A 22,810-nucleotide genomic window follows, 5' to 3' on the forward strand; every position below is an offset into this window, starting at 1 on the left:
GAACTTGACTGAAATTTGATACTATGTGTTGGGGAGCGAATTGGGGTGTCAGATTAGCACTCGCCCTCCAGTCCACTCGCTATATATGGAGGACAAGGGCGTAAAGAGGTTGAATTCGTAAGGGAGGACTGCCCCGGCCCCTCGTCCTCCTGGCGTGTAAGTTATGGCAGCGTGATTCCAGAGCACGTTCACACGTCTGCATGCGTGCGCTTGGGAAACGGAGCTGCGGCAGTTTGGTCTGCGTCTCTTCGAGAGCCGGAACTGGAGCAGTCAATCGCCTCCACTTCCCGGGGAGATGAACAGATGGCCTGTGACATGCAAACGGCCTGGTTGATTGCACATGACATTGACATGGAAAATCATTGTAACGATATGCTGATCCACGTCGCATGAACATCAGCTGAACTAAACCCAAGAAAATTTTAGAGTTAAATATACTAGAGGTGCCCCAACTTGTCCTGCATGGTCAGTTTAGTGCCTAAAGTTGTAAAATATACGAAATCGGTGCTCGAACTTGTCTAGTTGTGCAAATACGGTGCCTCCATCTGTATGCAGACGTACGTCCAGCCTTGTGGCATGTCAGTGTGGCAGTGGCCTACCTGTCAGTGTCTAAGAGCGCGGAACATGCTGGGTGCTCCATGCATGAGGATTTATTTTGCAGAAACCCCTTCATATTTTACTTAATCACGTAAAAAAGACTTCAAATACAACGTATGGTAGCGAGAACTAACATGATGCATTATCTATCACGTATCGCTCTCCAATTTTCATAATGCATTATCTATCAGTTTTATTTTTATTTTGTCAAAGTTCTTGTTTTGTTTCATGACACATAATTTTTCACATACAAAAAATACAACATGCAATTATTCAGTATTTTAAATCTTTTTTTGTTTTCATTATTGTGTACTTTGAAGAGGTAGGCATGAACTTTTTCAGAATTTATGGGGCTTTAAATAGTTGAACCAATATTTTTTTATAAATTTATGTATGTTCATTCTGGACAACAAGCACACACACAATCATTGTTTATCTTCATTGTATTTCTAAAATAACCAAATTTTAACAAATTGACAACATAGTATTTGTAAACTATTCAACATGTATTAACAAGTATTGAGTTGAACTTTTAATACAATTATTTAACATGTTACGTTATAATTTTTTAATACACATTGAGTTTGTTTAATACACATTGTGAATTTTTAGTGCACGTGATGAACTTTTTCCAAATGCACTAAAACTTTGTTTAAGTTTATGGAAGTTTTAATTTATTATTACTCCATCGGATCCATAGTAATTGATGCTAGTTTAGTACAGAGTTAGTACAACTTCAAAAAATAATATTACACTTCTGTGGGTGCATGCGCAAAAAAATTCAGAATTTCTTTAGCTGTAAAAATCCGTTTCTTTGAACTTCAAAACAAGCAACACAATGTACATGTGCTTCAATGCTACCTTTCGCATAGCAATGCAATATATATAGTTCGACATCGTTAATTTTAGATGACTAGAGTATGTCCTCGTAGACAACCTGCGAGTGCACTATAATTTGCTACCACCAGGTCTCATGATCAATCTTGCCTCACGCAATTTTTTTCTCTAAATTTTCATGTTTACATACGTGATTAAATAAAACATGAGGGGGTTTTATAAAAAAATCCTCATGCGCCGGCCACCTAGCGCATTCCCCGCTCTCAGCCACTTACAAGTGGGCCACTGCCACATTGGCACGCCACATGGGTTAGACGCATGTCTAGATACAGATGGAGGCATCGTATTTACACAACCACACAAGTTCGAGCATCAATTTCATGTATTTTGCAACTTTAGGCACTAAACTGATCATGCACGACAAGTTGAGGCACCTGTAGTGTATTTAACTCAAAATTTTATCCAAACACGGAACTACGAAGCAACTGGCACTTTTTCCTTTCCAAAATGGCGCCAGGCACACAATGTTGGATCTGCTCCCTCAGTCCAAAAATACTTGTCATCAAAATAAATAAAAGGGGATGTATCTAGATGTATATTCGTTCTAGATATATCCCTTTTTATCCATTTTGATGACAAAGTATTTTCGGACGGAAGGAGTAGGAGACAAATGGCTCGATAAAGCAAACACGCCCAATTGGAGCTTCTACCGCGAGATATATTTTATTGCCGCGAAGCAAAATTGATCAGCTCTTCACTAGCGCTGACGAAACAAAATAATTCCTACATCGCTCGCTACCTATATCATCGCGCCACAGCAAACATTTCCAGCAAAATAGTAGTCTACCATCTTGCCTACGGATTCACCTGATGCAGCAGATATACGCTAAAAACACAGCCATAGGTCTACCATCTTGCCTACGGATTGATCGGATGCCTTCATTACCACTCAACATGGCAATTACAGGACACACTGATCCACTAGGATCATTACAACAGGAAAACAACAGATTCACAACAGCCTCGCAAGACCCTGGACAGATCTTTGCAACCATACATACATAAAATTCCACTGGGTAGTCTTAGACGGGAGCCTACGGTACGAAGACCATAGTAAACATAGTTTGCCCTTATTGGAAGATCCACTAGTCCTTTGTGCAACATGTACTTATCTAACTCCGGAAGAGGGGCAAAATTGTTTCAACTGTGGCTGCAACACCACATGTATGCTGCTGGTTCATGATGCGACAAACGTTCCGCTGCTTCTGTTCATCAAAGATAAGCTCATCAGATTACGACCTAGGCATACATTTAACAGGATCTACAGGTGGATGAGAAAGAAATGGTTCCAGCAGTTGTTGTGGTGAGCCTTATCCAGATTTCATAGACAAAAATCAAATAAGAAAAATAAGCTCAGTAATTCAAAATCATGTGAGGAAAGAGTGTTCTGAAGGCATCCATGTGTGGGCTATAAAACAACATTATTTCCCTTTTTTGGTCATAATATTTCTGCACAGTGTTTAAAAATTGGTTCTAGTAGTCATATCATACATAAACATTTCTACAAGCAAATATATAGTTTATTGTATTTTTAAGGACCTGAATATCCAGCGAACCTCAGATTTTTAGGCATGGCAAATCGAACGTTTTTCATGGTAAATTATGTTCGCCGAGGATGGCAAGTTTAGTTGGTAAGCATGGCAAATCCGCCTCAGTTCATTTTTTGCCATGAAATTGCCGTGCTTGCAAACTAAATTTGACATCATCACGCCAATGTAAATTGCCATGAAAAACGTTCGATTTGACACACCTAAAAATCTGACGTCAGATTTTTAGTCTTCCTGTTTTTTAATTCCTGGTTACCAGGTTGCCAAACTCGAATCATGTTTCTAAAGTGAAATTTTATATAGAACATCCTGTGAGTTCTGACTTTACAAAAGGGTGCAAACTACTAATACTCTATTAGAGTATTTGCATCTATCAACATCTCAGGAAAACATCACACCCATAGGTGACAGCATTATCTAAAATGAAAGTACGACATCTTTCGGAAAAGTAATGTTGAGAAAGGAAAAAGTAATCAGAAATCACTAACCTTCAACCGGCAAATTATCCCTTACGGGTTGATTATTTAGCCAAAGGAAGCTCTGCACTTGCGAGACCAACATAAGCATTTCTTAGACCTCCGACACCCAGAATTACTTCCCAGCTGATGTAGAATCAGGGGAGAGAGGGGTGGCGGCTGGGATAGAAAGATGGCCTGGTATTGTATTCTATTGGAGTTAGGATTTCCTGTACAAGGGGGCAGCACATATATAGGCTGCAGGGTTACATGGGCCACATGGGACACATGGGCCACATGGGCCATAAGCGCGCGCGCACACACACACACACTGAAATACAGATAAGACACAGCCCAACACTCCCCCTCAAGAGGGATGATAGATATCTATCATGCCCATCTTGTCACAAGCAAGATTGCTCTCCCTGGTTCCCAAACCTTTTGTCAGACAATCGGCGACTTGTTGTCCAGAGCTCACATGAGTTATCTTGATGATTCCTGCATCCAGTTTCTCTTTGATAAAGAATCTGTCTATCTCCACATGTTTTGTTCTGTCATGTTGCACTGGATTATTAGCAATGCTGATTGCAGATTTCTTGTCACACCACACATTCAGAGGATCTTGTCTGAGCACTTTCAGCTCAAGCAGAAGGCCTCTTACCCATAACATCTCACTCAGCCCTTGAGACATTGCCCTATACTCAGCTTCGGCAGTTGATTTTGACACCACCGGTTGTTTTTTGCTTCTCCATGATACCAAATTTCCACCAACAAACACACAATAGCCATAGGTTGATCGTCTATCATCAAGACAGCTAGCCCAATCAGCATCGCTATAACCGTCAACATTCAAATGGCCATTACTCTTGAACCAGAGTCCCATACCAGGGCTGCCCTTTAGATACCTCATGATTCTATAGACTGCATCAAGGTGTCCACTTCTGGGGTCATGCATATATCTACTTACTACACTTACTGCATATGTAATATCTGGTCTAGTGTGACACAAGTACAGAAGTTTGCCAACCAATTGTTGATATTTTGCTTTGTTAACTTGTTCACCCATCTGTGCTGTCAATTTGTGATTTTGTTCAATGGGAGTTGGGGCTGCTCTACATCCAAGCATTCCCATATCACTTAGGAGCTCTAAGGTATACTTCCGCTGAGACATGGCTATTCCCCTCTTTGATCTTGCAACTTTAATACCCAGGAAATATTTTAGCTGACCAAGATCCTTAACTTCAAATGCTTTGCCTGGGCATTTCTTTAGTCTTCCAATCTCCTCTTCATTGTCTCCCGTTATTATGATGTCATCCACATATACTGCAAGAATAGTAATCTGTTGCTTGGAATGTTTATAGAAAACAGTGTGATCTCCATTGCATTGTTTATACTCCATACTGCAAACTGCTTGCCTGAACCGGTCAAACCAAGCCCTTGGCGATTGCTTCAAATCGTAGAGAGATTTTCTCAATCTACAAACCTTCCCAACAGTCCCAGGTGTAGAAAGTCCAGGAGGAATTTTCATGTAGACTTCCTCTTGTAGATCTCCATGTAAAAAGGCATTTTTTACATCAAGTTGGTGTAGTTGCCATCCAAAGTTAGCTGCACATGAGATTAGAATCCTCACTGTATTCATCTTTGCAACTGGGGTGAATGTTTCGTCATAATCAATACCATACGTTTGGCTGTACCCTCTGGCTACCAGTCTTGCCTTGTAACGCTCAACCTTACCCTCAGGATTCTGCTTCACTGTGAAGATCCACTTACAACTGACTGCCTTCTTCCCATATGGAAGAGTCGCTAGCTCCCATGTTTTGTTCTTTCTCAGGGCCTCCAACTCTTCCCTCATGGCTTCACACCACTTTGGATCTTGTCTTGCTTCTTTCCAGTCTTTAGGAACAATCACGACTTGAAGGGATGCGACAAATGCTCTAAATGAAGGTGATAGGGCTTCATAGGTGACATAATTACTGATGTCATGCTCAAGATTGCCCTTGCTCAAAGTTTTCCTTGCTACTTCCTTCTTGAGAGCAATTGGCAGGTTAGGTGATGCTTCTTCAGTACTTGAATTTTCATATGACTCCACTTCAGATGAGCTTCCTGTCACTTGAGTTTCTTCTGACTGCTCCCCCTGTTCCATAGTTTCTTTTGACTGCTCCTCATGCACTTGTTCCTCCACAACTCTCTTCCTTCTTGTATACACCTGAGGATTCCTTTCCTCATTTGGTCTCTGCCACCTCTGCTGTTCAGCCCCATCAACTACAACTGGAATGAAGGATCCCACTATTTTCGGGGTTGGTATTGGCTGCTCCTTGTCGCCATTGGTGCTGCACTCACCACTCAAGTTGCACTCCCCCTCTTGACCACCCTGCATAGATTATGAGTGGTCAAGTTCTTCGAATAAAGTGCTGAGATCTGTCTTCTCACCATAGAAAGGCTCAGATTCTCGAAAGGTGACATCCATACTTACAAATGTGCGCCTTTCAGCAGGACTCCAACACTTATAGCCTCGCTGCCCTGCAGGATATCCAACAAATATGCATTTTACAGCTCGTGGATCCAGCTTTCCCACTGCTGGTCTATGATCTCTAACGAAGCAGGTGCACCCAAATTACTTCGGAGGAACTGAGAATTTGTTCTCCCCAAATAGCATCTCACATGGGGACTTAATACCAAGCATTTTTGAAGGCATCCGGTTGATCAGGAACGTTGCAGTCATGACAGCTTCACTCCACAAGAATTTTGGCACATTCATGGTGAACATAAGTGATCGAGCCACTTATAAAATGTGTCGGTTTTTTCTTTCTGCAACACCATTCTGAGCAGGGGTATCTGGACATGATGTTTGGTGCATTATGCCTTGTGCTGACAGGAAACCTCCAAATTGCTTACTCAGCTTCTGCAGTTGATTTTGACACCACCGGTTGTTTTTTGCTTCTCCATGATACCAAATTTCCACCAACAAACACACAATAGCTAGAGGTTGATCGTCTATCATCAAGACAGCTAGCCCAATCAGCATCGCCATAACCGTCAACATTCAAATGGCCATTACTCTTGAACCAGAGTCCCATACCAGGGCTGCCCTTTAGATACCTCATGATTCTATAGACTGCATCAAGGTGTCCACTTCTGGGGTCATGCATATATCTACTTACTACACTTACTGCATATGTAATATCTGGTCTAGTGTGACACAAGTATAGAAGTTTGCCAACCAATTGTTGATATTTTGCTTTGTTAACTTGTTCACCCATCTGTGCTGTCAATTTGTGATTTTGTTCAATGGGAGTTGGGGCTGCTCTACACCCAAGCATTCTCATATCACTTAGGAGCTCTAAGGTATATTTCCGCTGAGACAGGGCTATTCCCCTCTTTGATCTTGCAACTTCGATACCCAGGAAATATTTTAGCTGACCAAGATCCTTAACTTCAAATGCTTTGCCTAGGCATTTCTTTAGTCTTCCAATCTCCTCTTCATTGTCTCCCGTTATTATGATGTCATCCACATATACTGCAAGAATAGTAATCTGTTGCTTGGAATGTTTATAGAAAACAGTGTGATCTCCATTGCATTGTTTATACTCCATACTGCAAACTGCTTGCCTGAACCGGTCAAACCAAGCCCTTGGCGATTGCTTCAAACCACAGAGAGATTTTCTCAATCTACAAACCTTCCCAACTGTCCCAGGTGTAGAAAGTCCAGGAGGAATTTCCATGTAGACTTTCTCTTGTAGATCTCCATGTAAAAAGGCATTTTTTACATCAAGTTGGGGTAGTGGCCATCCAAAGTTAGCTGCACATGAGATTAGAATCCTCACTGTATTCATCTTTGCAACTGGGGCGAATGTTTCGTCATAATCAATACCATACGTTTGGCTGTACCCTCTGGCTACCAGTCTTGCCTTGTAATGCTCAACCTTACCCTCAGGATTCTGCTTCACTGTGAAGATCCACTTACAACTGACTGCCTTCATCCCATATGGAAGATTCGCTAGCTCCCATGTTTTGTTCTTTCTCAGGGCCTCCAACTCTTCCCTCATGGCTTCACACCACTTTGGATCTTGTCTTGCTTCTTCTAGTCTTTAGGAACAATCACGACTTGAAGTGATGCGACAAATGCTCTAAATGAAGGTGATAGGGCTTCATAGGTGACATAATTACTGATGTCATGCTCAAGATTGCCCTTGCTCAAAGTTTTCTTTGCTACTTCCTTCTTGAGAGCAATTGGCAGGTTAGGTGATGCTTCTTCAATACTTGAATTTTCATATGACTCCACTTCAGATGAGCTTCCTGTCGCTTGAGTTTCTTCTGACTGCTCCCCCTGTTCCATAGTTTCTTTTGATTGATCCTCATGCACTTGTTCCTCCACAACTCTCTTCCTTCTTGTATACACCTGAGGATTCCTTTCCTCATTTGGTCTCTGCCACCTCTGCTGTTCAGCCCCATCAACTACAACTGGAATGAAGGATCCCACTATTTTCGGGGTTGGTATTGGCTGCTCCTTGTCGCCATTGGTGCTGCACTCACCACTCAAGTTGCACTCCCCCTCTTGACCACCCTGCATAGATTGTGAGTGGTCAAGTTCTTCGAATAAAGTGCTGAGATCTGTCTTCTCACCATAGAAAGGCTCAGATTCTCGAAAGGTGACATCCATACTTACAAATGTGCACCTTTCAGTAGGACTCCAACACTTATAGCCTCGCTGCCCTGCAGGATATCCAACAAATATGCATTTTACAGCTCGTGGATCCAGCTTTCCCACTGCTGGTCTATGATCTCTAACGAAGCAGGTGCACCCAAATTACTTCGGAGGAACTGAGAATTTGTTCTCCCCAAATAGCATCTCACATGGGGACTTCATACCAAGCATTTTTGAAGGCATCCGGTTGATCAGGAACGTTGCAGTCATGACAGCTTCACTCCACAAGAATTTTGGCACATTCATGGTGAACATAAGTGATCGAGCCACTTATAAAATGTGTCGGTTTTTCCTTTCTGCAACACCATTCTGAGCAGGGGTATCTGGACATGATGTTTGATGCATTATGCCTTGTGCTGACAGGAAACCTCCAAATTGCTTGTTTACATATTCAGTTTCATTGTCAGATCTGATCAGCTGCACCTGCACATTGAATTGGTTTCGCACATAGGCATAAAACTCCTGAAAACATTGGAATACCTCATCTTTATGTCGCATGAGGTACACCCAAGTCATGCGAGTGTGGCAGTCTATAAATGTCACAAAATATTTCATTCCACTAACAGAAACAACAGGACATGTCCACACATCAGAGTGAATCAGCATAAACGGGGATATACTCCTTAGCCCCTTACTCAAATATGAGATTCTTGTGTGCTTTGCATATTCACATGCATCACACACAAGCTTACTCTTGTCTACTCCACGCATTACATCAGGAAACATCTTACTCATCTTATCAAAAGCCATATGCCCCATGCGACAGTGATGGATCATCGCCATTGTCTCACTTACTCCAACTAGTACAGCCAAAATAGGACTAGCACCAGACCTAGACACATCACGATCCATATACCACAATCCACTACGCCTGGTTCCTGTCCCAAGTTTCCTTCCAGTCATCCTCTCCTGAATCAAACATATTTTCTTATCAAGAGTTATTCGGCAATCTATCTGATCAATCAAAGCACTTAGAGAAAGCAAGTTCACAGGAAAAGCTAGAAATGTAATACATCAGATAATTTAATAGTGGGTGTACACTGAACTGATCCAACTCCTTTAATCGGTTGTGAGGTGCCATCAGCAGTTTGTATTGTTTCACAATGTGTAATTGGGTACTGAGTATATGATTCAAACTCAGTTGAGGTACCCGCAACATGCTTGGATGCTCCAGAATCTAATGTCCAATCTGGAAGAAAATCATGTGTGGATATAGATGCATTTGCAAAGTTACCTTCCCCTGTGTAGACAAAGTGGGCAAAGTTCCCGAAGGTGTTGTCCTCCTGACTTCTACTCTTCGACTCCCCTTGAGAGGTTGTTGACGTCCCTTCTTCTTGCATTGCCAAGTTAGCCAAGTTTGCTTTGAAGCCACTGGAATAATTCGAACCCCTCGAGTTACCTCTGCCTCTAACTCCCCGGTATCCACCTCGGCTGTAACCTCTTCCCCTACCACGTATTTCTCTGTGTTGTGCTGTGCAATTGATGCTTATGTGACCTTTCTCTCCACAGTTGAAGCACTCTCTTGTCTCCTTCCATTCAGACACAGTAAATGCTGAGCGAGATGCATTTGCTTCTCCAGTCTTGGTCAACTTCAACCTGACCTCCTCCTGTGCCATTGCTGCAACTGCCTCCTCAAGCGAGGGGAGCTTTGGCTGATGAAACAACCCAGCACGCCTTCCTTCAAATTCTGAGCTAAGTCCCTTCAAGAATTTCATCACTCTCGTACGCTCTACCCACTTCTTAGTAGCAACTATACATTCTGAATGTGGTAACTCCAATGGATCATAGTGGTCTAAGTCAGCCCACAAATGCTGCAATTCTGCTACATACTCCATCACCGACTTATCCCCTTGTTTTAGCTCATTTACTCTATCCTCAATCTGCGCCATAAGCATTATGTTCCCTTTCTCGAAGTACAATGTTTCCAGGGTTTTCCATACCTCTGCTGCATGGGGAAGAGTCTCCACGGCTGCTGCAATGGATGGGGTCAAGGAGTTCAGCAGCCATGCCACCACCAGGGAGTCAATGACACTCCACTTCTTCCACTCTTCACTTGCCCTGTTCGCCGGTTCATCTACTTCCCCTCTGACATAGCCTTCCAGCCCCTTTGTCCTCAATATTAGCAATGCCCTTCTGGACCAGCTTAGGTAGTTTGTGACCCCTTCTATATTTTTTTATAAATTTATGTATGTTCATTCTAGACAACAAGCACACACACAATCATTGTTTATCTTCATTGTATTTCTAAAATAACCAAATTTTAACAAATTGACAACATAGTATTTGTAAACTATTCAACATGTATTAACAAGTATTGAGTTGAACTTTTAATACAATTATTTAACATGTTACATAATAATTTTTTAATACACATTGAGTTTGTTTAATACACATTGTGAATTTTTAGTGCACGCGATGAACTTCTTCCAAATGCACTAAAACTTTCTTTAAGTTTATGGAAGTTTTAATTTATTATTACTCCATCGATCCATAGTAATTGATGCTAGTTTAGTACAGAGTTAGTACAACTTTAAAAAAAAAATACACTTCTGTGGGTGCATGCGCAAAAAATTCAGAATTTCTTTAGCTGTAAAAATCCGTTTCTTTGAACTTCAAAACAAGCAACACAATGTACATGTGCTTCAATGCTACCTTTCGCATAGCAATGCAATATATATAGTTCGACATCGTTAATTTTAGATGACTAGAGTATGTCCTCGTAGACAACCTGCGAGTGCACTATAATTTGCTATCACCAGGTCTCATGATCAATCTTGCCTCACGCAATTTTTTCTCTAAATTTTCATGTTTGCATACGTGATTAAATAAAACATGAGGGGTTTTATAAAAAAAATCCTCATGCGCCGGCCACCTAGCGCATTCCCCGCTCTCAGCCACTTACAAGTGGGCCACTGCCACATTGGCACGCCACATGGGTTAGACGCATGTCTAGATACAGATGGAGGCATCATATTTACATAACCACACAAGTTCGAGCACCAATTTCATGTATTTTGCAAATTTAGGCACTAAACTGACCATGCACGACAAGTTGAGGCACCTGTAGTGTATTTAACTCAAAATTTTATCCAAACACGGAATTACGAAGCAACTGGCACTTTTTCCTTTCCAAAATGGCGCCAGGCACACAATGTTGGATCTGCTCCCTCAGTTCGAAAATACTTGTCATCAAAATGAATAAAAGGGAATGTATCTAGATGTATATTCGTTCTAGATATATCCCTTTTTATCCATTTTGATGACAAAGTATTTTCGGACGGAAGGAGTAGGAGACAAATGGCTCGATAAAACGAACACGCCCAATTGGAGCTTCTACCGCAAGATATATTTTATTGTCGCGAAGCAAAACTGATCAGCTCTTCACCAGCGCTGACGAAACAAAATAATTCCTACATCGCTCGCTACCTATATCATCGCGCCACAGCAAACATTTCCAGCAAAATAGTAGTCTACCATCTTGCCTACGGATTCACCTGATGCAGCAGATATACGCTAAAAACACAGCCATAGGTCTACCATCTTGCCTACGGATTGATCAGATGCCTTCATTATCACTCAACATGGCAATTACAGGACACACTGATCCACTAGGATCACTACAACAGGAAAACAACAGATTCACAACAGCCTCGCAAGACCCTGGACAGATCTTTGCAACCATACATACATAAAATTCCACTGGGTAGTCTTAGACGGGAGCCTACGGTACGAAGACCATAGTAAACATAGTTTGCCCTTATTGGAAGATCTACTAGTCCTTTGTGCAACATGTACTTATCTAACTCCGGAAGAGGGGCAAAATTGTTTCAACTGTGGCTGCAACACCACATGTATGCTGCTGGTTCATGATGCGACAAACGTTCCGCTGCTTATGTTCATCAAAGATAAGCTCATCAGATTACGACCTAGGCATACATTTAACAGGATCTACAGGTGGATGAGAAAGAAATGGTTCCAGCAGTTGTTGTGGTGAGCCTTATCCAGATTTCATAGACAAAAATCAAATAAGAAAAATAAGCTCAGTAATTCAAAATCATGTGAGGAAAGAGTGTTCTGAAGGCATCCATGTGTGGGCTATAAAACAACATTATTTCCCTTTTTTGGTCATAATATTTCTGCACAGTGTTTGAAAATTGGTTCTAGTAGTCATATCATACATAAACATTTCTACAAGCAAATATATAGTTTATTGTATTTTTAAGGACCTGAATATCCAGCGATCCTCAGATTTTTAGGCATGGCAAATCGAACGTTTTTCATGGTAAATTATGTTCGCCGAGGATGGCAAGTTTAGTTGGTAAGCATGGCAAATCCGCCTCAGTTCATTTTTTGCCATGAAATTGCCGTGCTTGCAAACTAAATTTGACATCATCACGCCAATGTAAATTGCCATGAAAAACGTTCGATTTGACACGCCTAAAAATCTGACGTCAGATTTTTAGCCTTCCCGTTTTTTAATTCCTGGTTACCAGGTTACCAAACTCGAATCATGTTTCTAAAGTGAAATTTTATATAGAACATCCTGTGAGTTCTGACTTTACAAAAGGGTGCAAACTACTAATACTCTATTAGAGTATTTGCATCTATCAACATCTCAGGAAAACATCACACCCATAGATGACAGCATTATCTAAAATGAAAGTACGACATCTTTCGGAAAAGTAATGTTGAGAAAGGAAAAAGTAATCAGAAATCACTAACCTTCAACTGGCAAATTATCCCTTACGGGTTGATTATTTAGCCAAAGGAAGCTCTGCACTTGCGAGACCAACATAAGCATTTCTTAGACCTCCGACACCCAGAATTACTTCCCAGCTGAACATTACCTTGGCTCTGACCATAATCATATGTAAGCTCTGTCACTGGAGGAATGTGCTTAAGTGCAAAGAATGCGATGTGTGGATATCCCTCATCACCATGATCATATAGAGCTGGTTGCCAGAAAACATTAGGTGAGCAGCTGTGGTTCATAAAGCGAGCTATGTTGCCAGTCCGTTTTGCACTAATAACTATTGGCAGCTGCTTAGATGGTTCTTTTAAGTCGGAAGGACTAGGTTCGCCCAGTAATTCTGGTGCATATTTCCATCTTACGTTCTGCTCCAAGGGAGGGGTCTCAAAGATGTAATCGTCCTCTGCATCAACAACATTCTTGTCAAAAATTTCACCTGCATATTCACAGATAAATGCGCCTGCTCGGATAGGATCCCAACTACGGAGGCCCCAACCTCGATCTCCCGTCTTAAACACTTCAAAGTGGATTTGGATACCAATTTGCACAACCCGGTTCCGGCAATCACGTACACAAGTGCATGAATCATTGCACTCATACAACATAGGCATCCGACTAACAAGTGTGCCTGAAGCACTGTAAGGAAGGTCGCCAGCATTTTGATGCGTACAAGAACAGTTGTTATGACCAGGTAGGCATACGCTTATGCATCTGCAGCCTTGCATCTTTTTCATTGAGCTCAGGGAATTCATGTAGTTAAGTTTAGTTGTATAGATGAAGTGGCTAGGACCTTTCTCGTCATCGACCTCATTTACAAGGCAGACAGGCTTACTTTCCACACCATATGATATGTCGTTCAATATAACATGATCTCTAGAGGATGGATTTTCCCTCCATTTTTCAGTCTTCTTCCAAACTGCAATGCCATCAGGTTGTCCAGGTTCTCTCAGTAACTTGTGTTTAAACACTTTGAACCCAGATTTCCCTTTCTCCATCCAGGCTTCTCTGATCTTGTAAAGGCCATCATATATGTATATCTTACCAGTTGAACAAGTCAAGTCTCTCACAGTGCGAACAACTCTAATGGGATTACCTCTGTACAAACTCCTCTCCAGTGCAAGATTACCTCTCTCAAGCTTTTGGTCATCCTTACCAGACATGCCATGTCCAGTGTAAACCAGAACATCTAGATCATCTTCGGTATTCTCATACACACCAGCTGACACAACACTAATGGCCACAGGGTCCTCCTCGTTACCAAACTTAGCTGACATGTAATCTATCCCTGCCATGCTCTGACTATTTAACCCTACCAGGCACATCTCGATTCTGAAGTAGAACATGTCACCAACCGCGACACCTGGAACCTCTCCAATCTTCTTGCTCTTATTGACGCGAAGTTCAGCGTTCATCATGATACTCCCAGCCTTCAAGTTATGCTGCTGCTTCGCTACTTGCTTCGCTTCATCCAGCTGCACCAGCCGTCGCCGCAGTGCATCAAACATAACAAGTACATTATCTGCAGATTCCCTAGGATCATCTGAAGACAAAGATGGCAGGTGCAGCAGACTTGTGTCAATTTTCCTGGGCCGTCCACGTTTTGATGTGTCACCACTATCAACATCTTCAGAATGACTTGAAGGAGTCACTGAACTATCAGGCACACGCTTCGGCCGCCCTCTCTTCCTTTTACCATCCTCCAATAAGGTGACTGCAGATGGAGCCTGCATAAGGGGCTCACTCTCTTTTGAATGAACTGGAGGAGTTAAAGTATCTGAACTATCCTGCACAAGCTTGGGTCGCCCCCTTTTCTTTGTGACAGATTCATGTACGCTAGATGCAGGAGGTGTATGAAAAATAGGTTCGCCATCTACTATAGGCACTGAAGGAGTTGGTACGACAGAAACATCTGGCACATGCCTGGGTCGTCCCCTCTTCTTCTTACCAGATTCCTGTGTGACGGCTGAAGGGGGTGTCTGGAGAACAATATTATTACCTTCTGGAGGAGCTGAAGGAACCAAATGAACTGGAGGAGCCGTAGGAACAGTAGTATCTTGCACACGCCTGGGCCTCCCCCTCTTCTTCTTACCAGATTCCTGTGTACTGACTGCTGGAGGAGTTTGCAACACCGGGGTGACCGTTGTGGTACCATTAGCATTAGCAGCTCCATTCATATGAACCATATATGGTTGCACCGGGTTGGGATCTGCAGGACCATTAGCATTAGCAGCTCCATTCATATGAACCATATATGGTTGCACCGGGTTGGGATCTGCAGGAGCGGACAGTAGTGCAGAGGTTGGCAGAACACCACCAGGCATTCCCAGTTCAGTACCTCCAGCATATGGTCCAAATGGGGTGACACAGAGAACTGCAGGTGAGCCTTTTATGGTAAAAGTGTGCATCCCAAGCGGTGCAGGGAACATGGGAGCCAATGTGCGCAAGGGTTTGGCGTCGATGACTGCTGCATCATTCAACACAACTGAAGTGGGCTGCTGATTTCCAGCCATTGTAAGCTGCCAACTGATATTTTCCCAAATGAAGACTTGCGCCAGCAATTCCTTTATATCCTCGTCTACAGGTCTAGACTTGTGCACAAGTCATACTTCAGAGAAAGCTGAAAAAAGAATATCCTTCGGTGAGTATAGAAGTCATAAAGAACTTAAGCTGTTGGTTGTTTAATGCAGATCATGAAGCAGTAACAGCGGATATAGAAAAAACATTTAACACTTATAGTTCATCACGCATTACAGTTCACTGATTACTACACAGAAGACATGCAATATTAATAGCATAATCATGACAAATAAACAAAGATAAAGCATTGATTAAACTTTGCTTGCTAAATGTGCCATCAATCGAACTGTGACAATGTTACTTTTGTAATGTTGAGATGGTACATGCGAAAATGGCACAGCTATTCGACACAAAATGCTTCCATGGAATTGTTTTCTTTCCTAATTTATAAACTATGGCAGCAAAGTACCTGAAAGGTTGTGTCATGACCTAGGTTACGGAGGGGATAGACGTGGGTGGTAGGAGGGCGAGGGTAGGGAGTTCAGGCTTGGCCGCTTAGGTGCCATGACGCCATGAGGATTTTTTTTTTTCGAAAAGGGGGGCTTCCCCGGCCTCTGCATCAGCATGATGCATACGGCCATGTTATTAAGCATAAAATAGTCCACAAAGTCTCCAAGTCTCAAGGTTGTCAACAAGAAAAGTAAGAAAAGGCTCACACAAAGCCCGAAGGCTAGATACACAAGCTAGCCAAAGCACTTATACATCACAGCCGTTTGGCTCCAAAATAGACAGGTAAACTAATTGCCTATCCTGTTACACGACCGCCATCCAAACCGGCTGAATATATCCCGAGCTACCATCTCCCATCGGATAGCAGCAGTAACCAAAAGCTCCCTGGCCTTCGTCGGAGTGAGTAGCGACCAGGAACGGATAAGAGCCGTTGCTCGGAAGATAACCTGCAAAACATGGATATTTGTTGATCTGTTAAAGACGAAGTCATTTCTGCAATTCCAAAGCGCCCACAAAAAAGCGCAAACCCCCAAGCGAATATGTTTTGCTAACCCGGGCTCTACCCTAGTTAGCCATGTCCCAAACAACATGTTAACCGACCTTGGTGGGGTAATATTGAAAGCGACTTGAATAGTCGTCCAAAGAATTCTAGCTAGTGGGCAGTCAAAGAAAAGATGTTTAATGGTTTCACCCTGATCACAGAAACTACACCTAGTAGGTCCTGTCCAATTACGCTTAATAAGATTATCCTTTGTTAAGATCACCTGTTTATGTAGAAACCACATAAACACCTTGATCTTTAAAGGAACTCTGACGTCCCACACATGCTTTGAAGTAGGAATCGAGCTGGAATTAATAACATCAACATACATTGATTTAACCGTGAATTCCCCCGACCTAGTGAGATTCCAGCGTAATTTATCAGGTTGTTGAGATAGTTGTACCTGCATCAGTCTCCTAACTAGATGCAGCCACTCTTCCCAACGATTGCCCACTAACGATCTTCTAAACTGGATATCCAGGGGTATCGAGGCGAAGACCGATGCAACCAAAGCATCGCGCCTTCGAACTATACGATACAGAGACGGATACTGGATTGCTAGGGGAGCCTCTCCAAGCCAAGTATCCTCCCAGAATCTCGTGCTTGCACCATTACCAACTAAATGCTTTGACCTCTGAAAAAATGAAAGCTTCACTTTCATAAGCCCTTTCCAAAAGGGTGAATCAGTTGGTCTAACCGACACCTGAGCCAAAGTTTTGGTTTGGAGATACTTGTTACGCAGGATTTGAGCCCACATGGCGTCAGTTCCTGAGGATAACTTCCACAACCACTTACTAAGAAGGCATCGGTTCTTGACTTCGAGATTCTCAATCCCCATACCCCCTTGGTCTTTCGGTCTACAAATGATATTCCACTTCGCTAACCGATATTTTCTCTTAGGCTCCTCCCCCTGCCAAAAGAACCTCGATCGATAGAAGTCCAGTCGTTTCCTAACTCCAACTGGGACTTCAAAGAAGGACAAAAGGAACATGGGCATGCTCGTGAGCACCGAATTAATAAGAATTAAACGGCCTCCATACGACATGAGCTTGCCCTTCCAACAACTTAGCTTCTTCTCGAAACGATCCTCAATACACTTCCATTCATTATTCGTGAGCTTGCGGTGATGAATAGGAATTCCTAAGTAGGTAAAAGGCAGCTCACCCAAACCACATCCGAACAACTGCTTGTAATCCTCTTGTTCCTCTTTGGCTCTCCCAAAGCAGAACAACTCACTTTTGTGGAAGTTAATTTTGAGCCCACTTAGCTGCTCAAACAAACAAAGCAGCAGCTTCAGATTTCTAGCTTTTACCAAGTCATGCTCCATGAAGATGATAGTGTCATCAGCGTATTGCAGGATGGATATACCCCCATCCACTAAGTGTGGCACCAAGCCCCCTATTTGGCCAACTTCCTTGGCTCTCCCTAACAACACCGCCAACATATCGGCTACTATGTTGAACAGAATAGGGGACATCGGATCTCCCTGCCGCAGGCCCTTATGTGTCTGGAAGTAATGACCGACATCGTCATTCACTTTTATGCCAACACTACCCTTTTGCGTAAAAGTTTCAATCTGGCTCCTCCGGCCCTCGTGGAAACCTTTCATACGCAAAGCTTGTTGCAGAAAAGGCCATTTAACTTTGTCATACGCTTTCTCAAAATCTACTTTAAAGATGACTCCATCAAGTTTCTTAGAGTGAATTTCCTGGAGCGTTTCATGCAACACCACCACCCCTTCAAGGATGTTTCTGTCTGGCATGAAAGCTGTTTGGGATTGCTGCACCACAGAATGCGCAATCTGTGTGAGCCTATTAGTCCCAACCTTGGTAAAAATTTTGAAACTGACATTCAAGAGGCAGATAGGACGGAACTGCTCAATCCTGAGAGCGTCGGTCTTCTTTGGAAGCAACGTTATCGTTCCAAAGTTCAAATGAAAAAGTTGAAGCCGTCCAGCAAAAAGGTCGTGGAACATGGGTAGCAGATCCCCTTTGATGATATGCCAACATCTTTTGTAAAACTCCGCCGGGAACCCATCCGGCCCGGGAGCCTTATTGTTCTCCATCTGAGAGATGGCATCGAAAACCTCCTTTTCCGTAAACGGCGCAACTAGCATGTCATTATCAGCAGCAGTTAATTGAGGCACATCCTCAGTCCTGGACTCATCGAGGGACACAGCGCTATCCTCCGACGGTCCAAATAACTGCTTGTAGTATTCGGTGATGTATAGCTTAAGATTATCGTGACCAACAATTGTGCCTTCATCTTGCTTGAGCTGAAATATTTTTTTCTTTCTGTGTTTGCCATTCGCAATCAGATGAAAGAATTGAGTGTTCGCATCCCCTTGGATTACTTTGCGAACCTTTGCTCTGAGCGCCCACTTCAGCTCTTCTTCGCGGAGAAGTTCCTTCAACCTCTTTTCCGCATCAATCTTACAGCACATATCCGCAGATTGAAGAACCGCTGATTCAGCTTTAACATCTAGGTATTGAATAATCTCCAGGAGTCTGTCTTTCTCAACCTTATAAACTCCACTTAGATGTTTAGCCCAACCTCGAAGAAAGCACCTCAAATGCCTAATCTTATTCTGCCATCTCTCGACAGGCGATCTACCCCTAGACTCTCTAGCCCACTCTCTGGCAACAATATCCAAGAAACCTTCTCTTTCAAACCATGACGTTTCAAAGGAGAAAGTATTCTTGTTTCCCACATGCCTTGGCTCCCCTGAGTCAACAAATAGCGGTGTGTGGTCCGAAATTCCTCGCGTTAGAGCCTGCACCGTGACCAGAGGGAACTTCTGCTCCCATTCGGCACTTGCAAGAACCCGATCCAACTTCTCATATGTCGGGTTTGGTAAAGAGTTAGCCCAGGTAAATTGTCTACCAGAGAGTTCGATTTCTCTCAAATCCAAACTCTCAATGATGGTATTAAACATAAAGGACCATCGCCCATCAAAATTATCGTTATTCTTTTCATCCCGCCTCCTAATAATGTTGAAGTCCCCCCCAACCAGGATAGGGAGTTGTTCGGACCCACAAATTCGAACCAGGTCAGCCAAAAATTCAGGTTTAAGCTCAGGTTGTGCAGCCCCGTAGACCGCCACCAACACCCAGTTAAACCCATCTATTTTGGACCTGACTCTGAATTTCACTGCAAAGTCACCCATAACAACACTCCGGACTTCAAGGGAATCACATCTCACACCCAGCAAGATGCCCCCAGACCTCCCTCTTGGAGGAAGACAATGCCAATCGAATTCCACCCCTCCCGACAACGTGTTAAGAAACTGAGGTGCAAAATTATCCCTACCAGTTTCAGAGAGAGCAATGAAATCTAAACGGTGCTCTAAAGATGCCTCCGCTAGAAACCTACGTTTAGCCAAGTCCTTAAGACCTCTGCTATTCCAGAATATTCCTTTCATAGGTCATCATGGAATTTTTTGGCCTTACGAATTCTAGCACTCCTGCGTACCGCGGATGCAGGGTACACCTTCCGCTTCCACTTACGTTTAGGAATGTTATCACCTGTAGCCCGGTCCTCATAACCGTGCTCTGGTTGAACATGGGCTGCATCATCTACCTGGAGTTCATCCTCATCAGGCTCCGCAGACGGAGGAACAAGATCCGCGCAGAATTTATCAAGCACCCTAACACCCAAGGCCTCAATCTCCGCATCATTCAAAGGTTTTACAGCCGCTAGGTTTCTAATAGACTCCAAGGCCCGTTCCGCTTCCAAATCTAAAAGATCATTAACCGAGTTTTCAATTTCCAAATTATTATTCCCAAGAGACACCCCCACTTGGTTTGCATTATTAATAATCTCATCCTTAGAGAAATGCAGAATAGAATTTGAAACATTAACTGACATACCTGTTGTGCTCTCCACATCACGCAGCTTGGCCGCCCGCATAGCGCACCTCTGCTGCAAATCATCAACCTCCGGAAGGTCCTGGAGACGAGAGCTCGTCCGCCTCCCCTCGGAAGCAGGGTCTCGGATCCCTCCGAACGCGATCACCTCCTCCCGAGTAGCGGCTCCCGGAGTAGGTCTGGGAGAGGGGGACCGCGTAGGAGATGTGGAGATGCCTGACGGAGTTGGCACCAGGGCCTCCTGCCCTAGTCCGACCCCCCCAGCCGACGCCGTGGCAGCCGTGCGCTCCACCTGCAGGACCGCCGTCGGTACTAGAGGGTCAGGGGCCACCTGCCCCTGACGCCTGCCTAGCACCTCCGGCGACCCCACCACCAACGAGGCTCCCGCGAGACGGACCTCCAGGGCCTCCTGGCCCAAAGATATGTCGCCCCGGCTGGACACAGGTACCTGCGCCGCCTGCTGTGAAACAGAAGAATGAGAGGGAGTCGTGGCCACCTGCCCAGACGCCCCTCCCCTCCGCAAGGAAACCGAAGACCTAGATCGCCCTGGCGACTCCTGAGGCTCCACCTCTTGAACAACACGGGCACTGAAGCTGGCCGACTGCCGGGGTGACCGCCCAAAGTCCAAGACCGGTAGCGAATGCTCGAACGCATCGTCAGAGTCAACCCGATCACTCCACAGACGAGGAGGCGCCGACGACGGCAGAAAAGATCCAAACCGCAGTGAGTTATGAGGCAAAGACGAAGCCGGGGACTGCTCCATCCCGGCTCCGTTCTCCGGCTCCTGAGCAGCAGGCCCCGATCCATTGGGCTCCTGTGCTGCCTCATCCGCCTGCTCCCTGGGAGCACCTGTATCATCACCCCCATCGTGCATATCCACGTCAGTGCCAGCAGCAACCTCAGCAAACAACTCTGCATCCTCAAACTCAATATCAAGTGGAAACACCTCGCCTCTATAGGTCCAGTTGATGACGTCTGGGACATACTCAATATCCAGAATGCTAACTCGCAGTCGAGCCACCCCCTGAGCTGTTCTGGAGGTAAAGCTCCGCTTTTCTCTCCTTATTTCTTCGATACCTAAATCCATATGCTAATTGCCTAGCATATGTTGCCGGTAGTTTAGGAAAGAGTGAACCGACTCAAAACAAGGAAAGATCTAAACAGAATCTGAACTAACCAAACTAACTAGGCTTTGAAAACAATAAAGACCTATCCGGCTGGGTCTAGTACCCCATGGTGTGGCATCACTCCCCCTTCAACAAGCAGCCCAAGAATACTCAGGAACCGGTGCTCGCGTCCAGTTGATCAGGAATCAAGCTGGGGACGGGGATGTGCCAGCTTTAATGCCCACCGGGAAGCTCGTGGGCCAAATACCTTACCCAAAGCACAAGACGGGGATGGGGATGGGATAGCATTACCTTTGCCCATTACCCGCCTTACCCTTGAAGGCCTTACATGTGGGATCTAAAATTAGTAGACCCCAAGTAATTCTCGCGATCACCCACCTCAAATTTCCACCCATCCCGCCCCTTTGCGCCAAAAAGCCCTAAGAAATCCCTAACCTAGCCACAACATATTGTTTATTGTGCTGAAATGTTGTTTTTTCTACTGAAATGCTATCGAAGGTTGTTGTTGATTGCGTGTGTGGCTTTTTCCCACGGGGATAAAAAAACTGACGGGGACGGGGATGGAAAACTTTTTATCCCCGCAGGCGGGCAAGGGAGATCTATCGTGGGGACGGGATGGGTGGGTAATCCCCATTGCCAGCTTCAATCAGGAGCCTCTTCCGAAGCATCCACACAACAAGCATAAAGGCGCTTGCAACGATGACCGGGCATGCACTTGCTGTCACAGTTGTAGCAGAGGCCCTTGGCGCGCTGGTCGTCAATCTCAGATGGTGATAGCCGCTTGCTGGGCAATGCCACTGTAGCCTTGGGGGGAGCAACAAGTTCTGGAGTAGACAGCCTGATGGCTCCCCAGTGTTTCCCTTGGGCACAAAGTTGTCTCGTTGGCTTCTGGTGTGTCATGCTCCTCGTGCGGGCGCCCATCGGTGCATCGACCATGGCATCATCTAGCGTCTCCAGGTACATGAGCTTGATATCAGCGCAAATCGACTTACTGAGACCAGCCACAAACAGCTTTCTTCTGGGCCGACAACTTCTCGTCCAGAAGCTTAGTGATTTCTGCAATGGTGGCCATCAGGGTTTTCAAGGAAGCCATGGCCTACTCCAGCCGGATCACAGTTACCTGGTTCGCGAATTGGAGATCCAGTTCGTGAACTTGCTGTATCCGGTTCGGAACAACATACTATAAGGTTTGCATGCAAATAGCCATCGGAGATCCTAGATTGATAATACATAAAAAATAGAAGTAATATGTTGGTTGGTCCAGCCCAAACAGGCCCACAAGGCCATGACCTGCTGCT

At 44.1% G+C, this 22,810-nt stretch overlaps 1 protein-coding gene and 1 long non-coding RNA gene across 2 annotated transcripts; both read right to left on the reverse strand.

Moving 5' to 3' along the window:
- Positions 1-8,729: 8,729 nt before the first annotated feature.
- On the reverse strand, positions 8,730-9,538 carry LOC123066017 (uncharacterized). Its single transcript, XR_006431199.1, has 2 exons — positions 9,436-9,538; positions 8,730-9,110 (listed from the first exon to the last, which is right to left on the reverse strand). It is a non-coding gene; the product is annotated as an uncharacterized lncRNA (long non-coding RNA).
- Positions 9,539-12,808: 3,270 nt separating this feature from the next.
- Positions 12,809-15,461, reverse strand: LOC123066018 (histone-lysine N-methyltransferase, H3 lysine-9 specific SUVH1-like). The gene is made up of 3 exons (XM_044489187.1): positions 13,388-15,461; positions 13,049-13,354; positions 12,809-12,852 (listed from the first exon to the last, which is right to left on the reverse strand). The coding sequence occupies exons 1-3, from the start codon at positions 15,459-15,461 to the stop codon at positions 12,809-12,811; spliced, it is 2,424 nt and encodes an 807-aa protein (XP_044345122.1).
- Between the last annotated feature and the right edge of the window lie 7,349 nt (positions 15,462-22,810).

The sequence above is a fragment of the Triticum aestivum genome, chromosome 3B, assembly GCF_018294505.1.
Source record: "Triticum aestivum cultivar Chinese Spring chromosome 3B, IWGSC CS RefSeq v2.1, whole genome shotgun sequence".
Taxonomy (NCBI): domain Eukaryota; kingdom Viridiplantae; phylum Streptophyta; class Magnoliopsida; order Poales; family Poaceae; genus Triticum; species Triticum aestivum.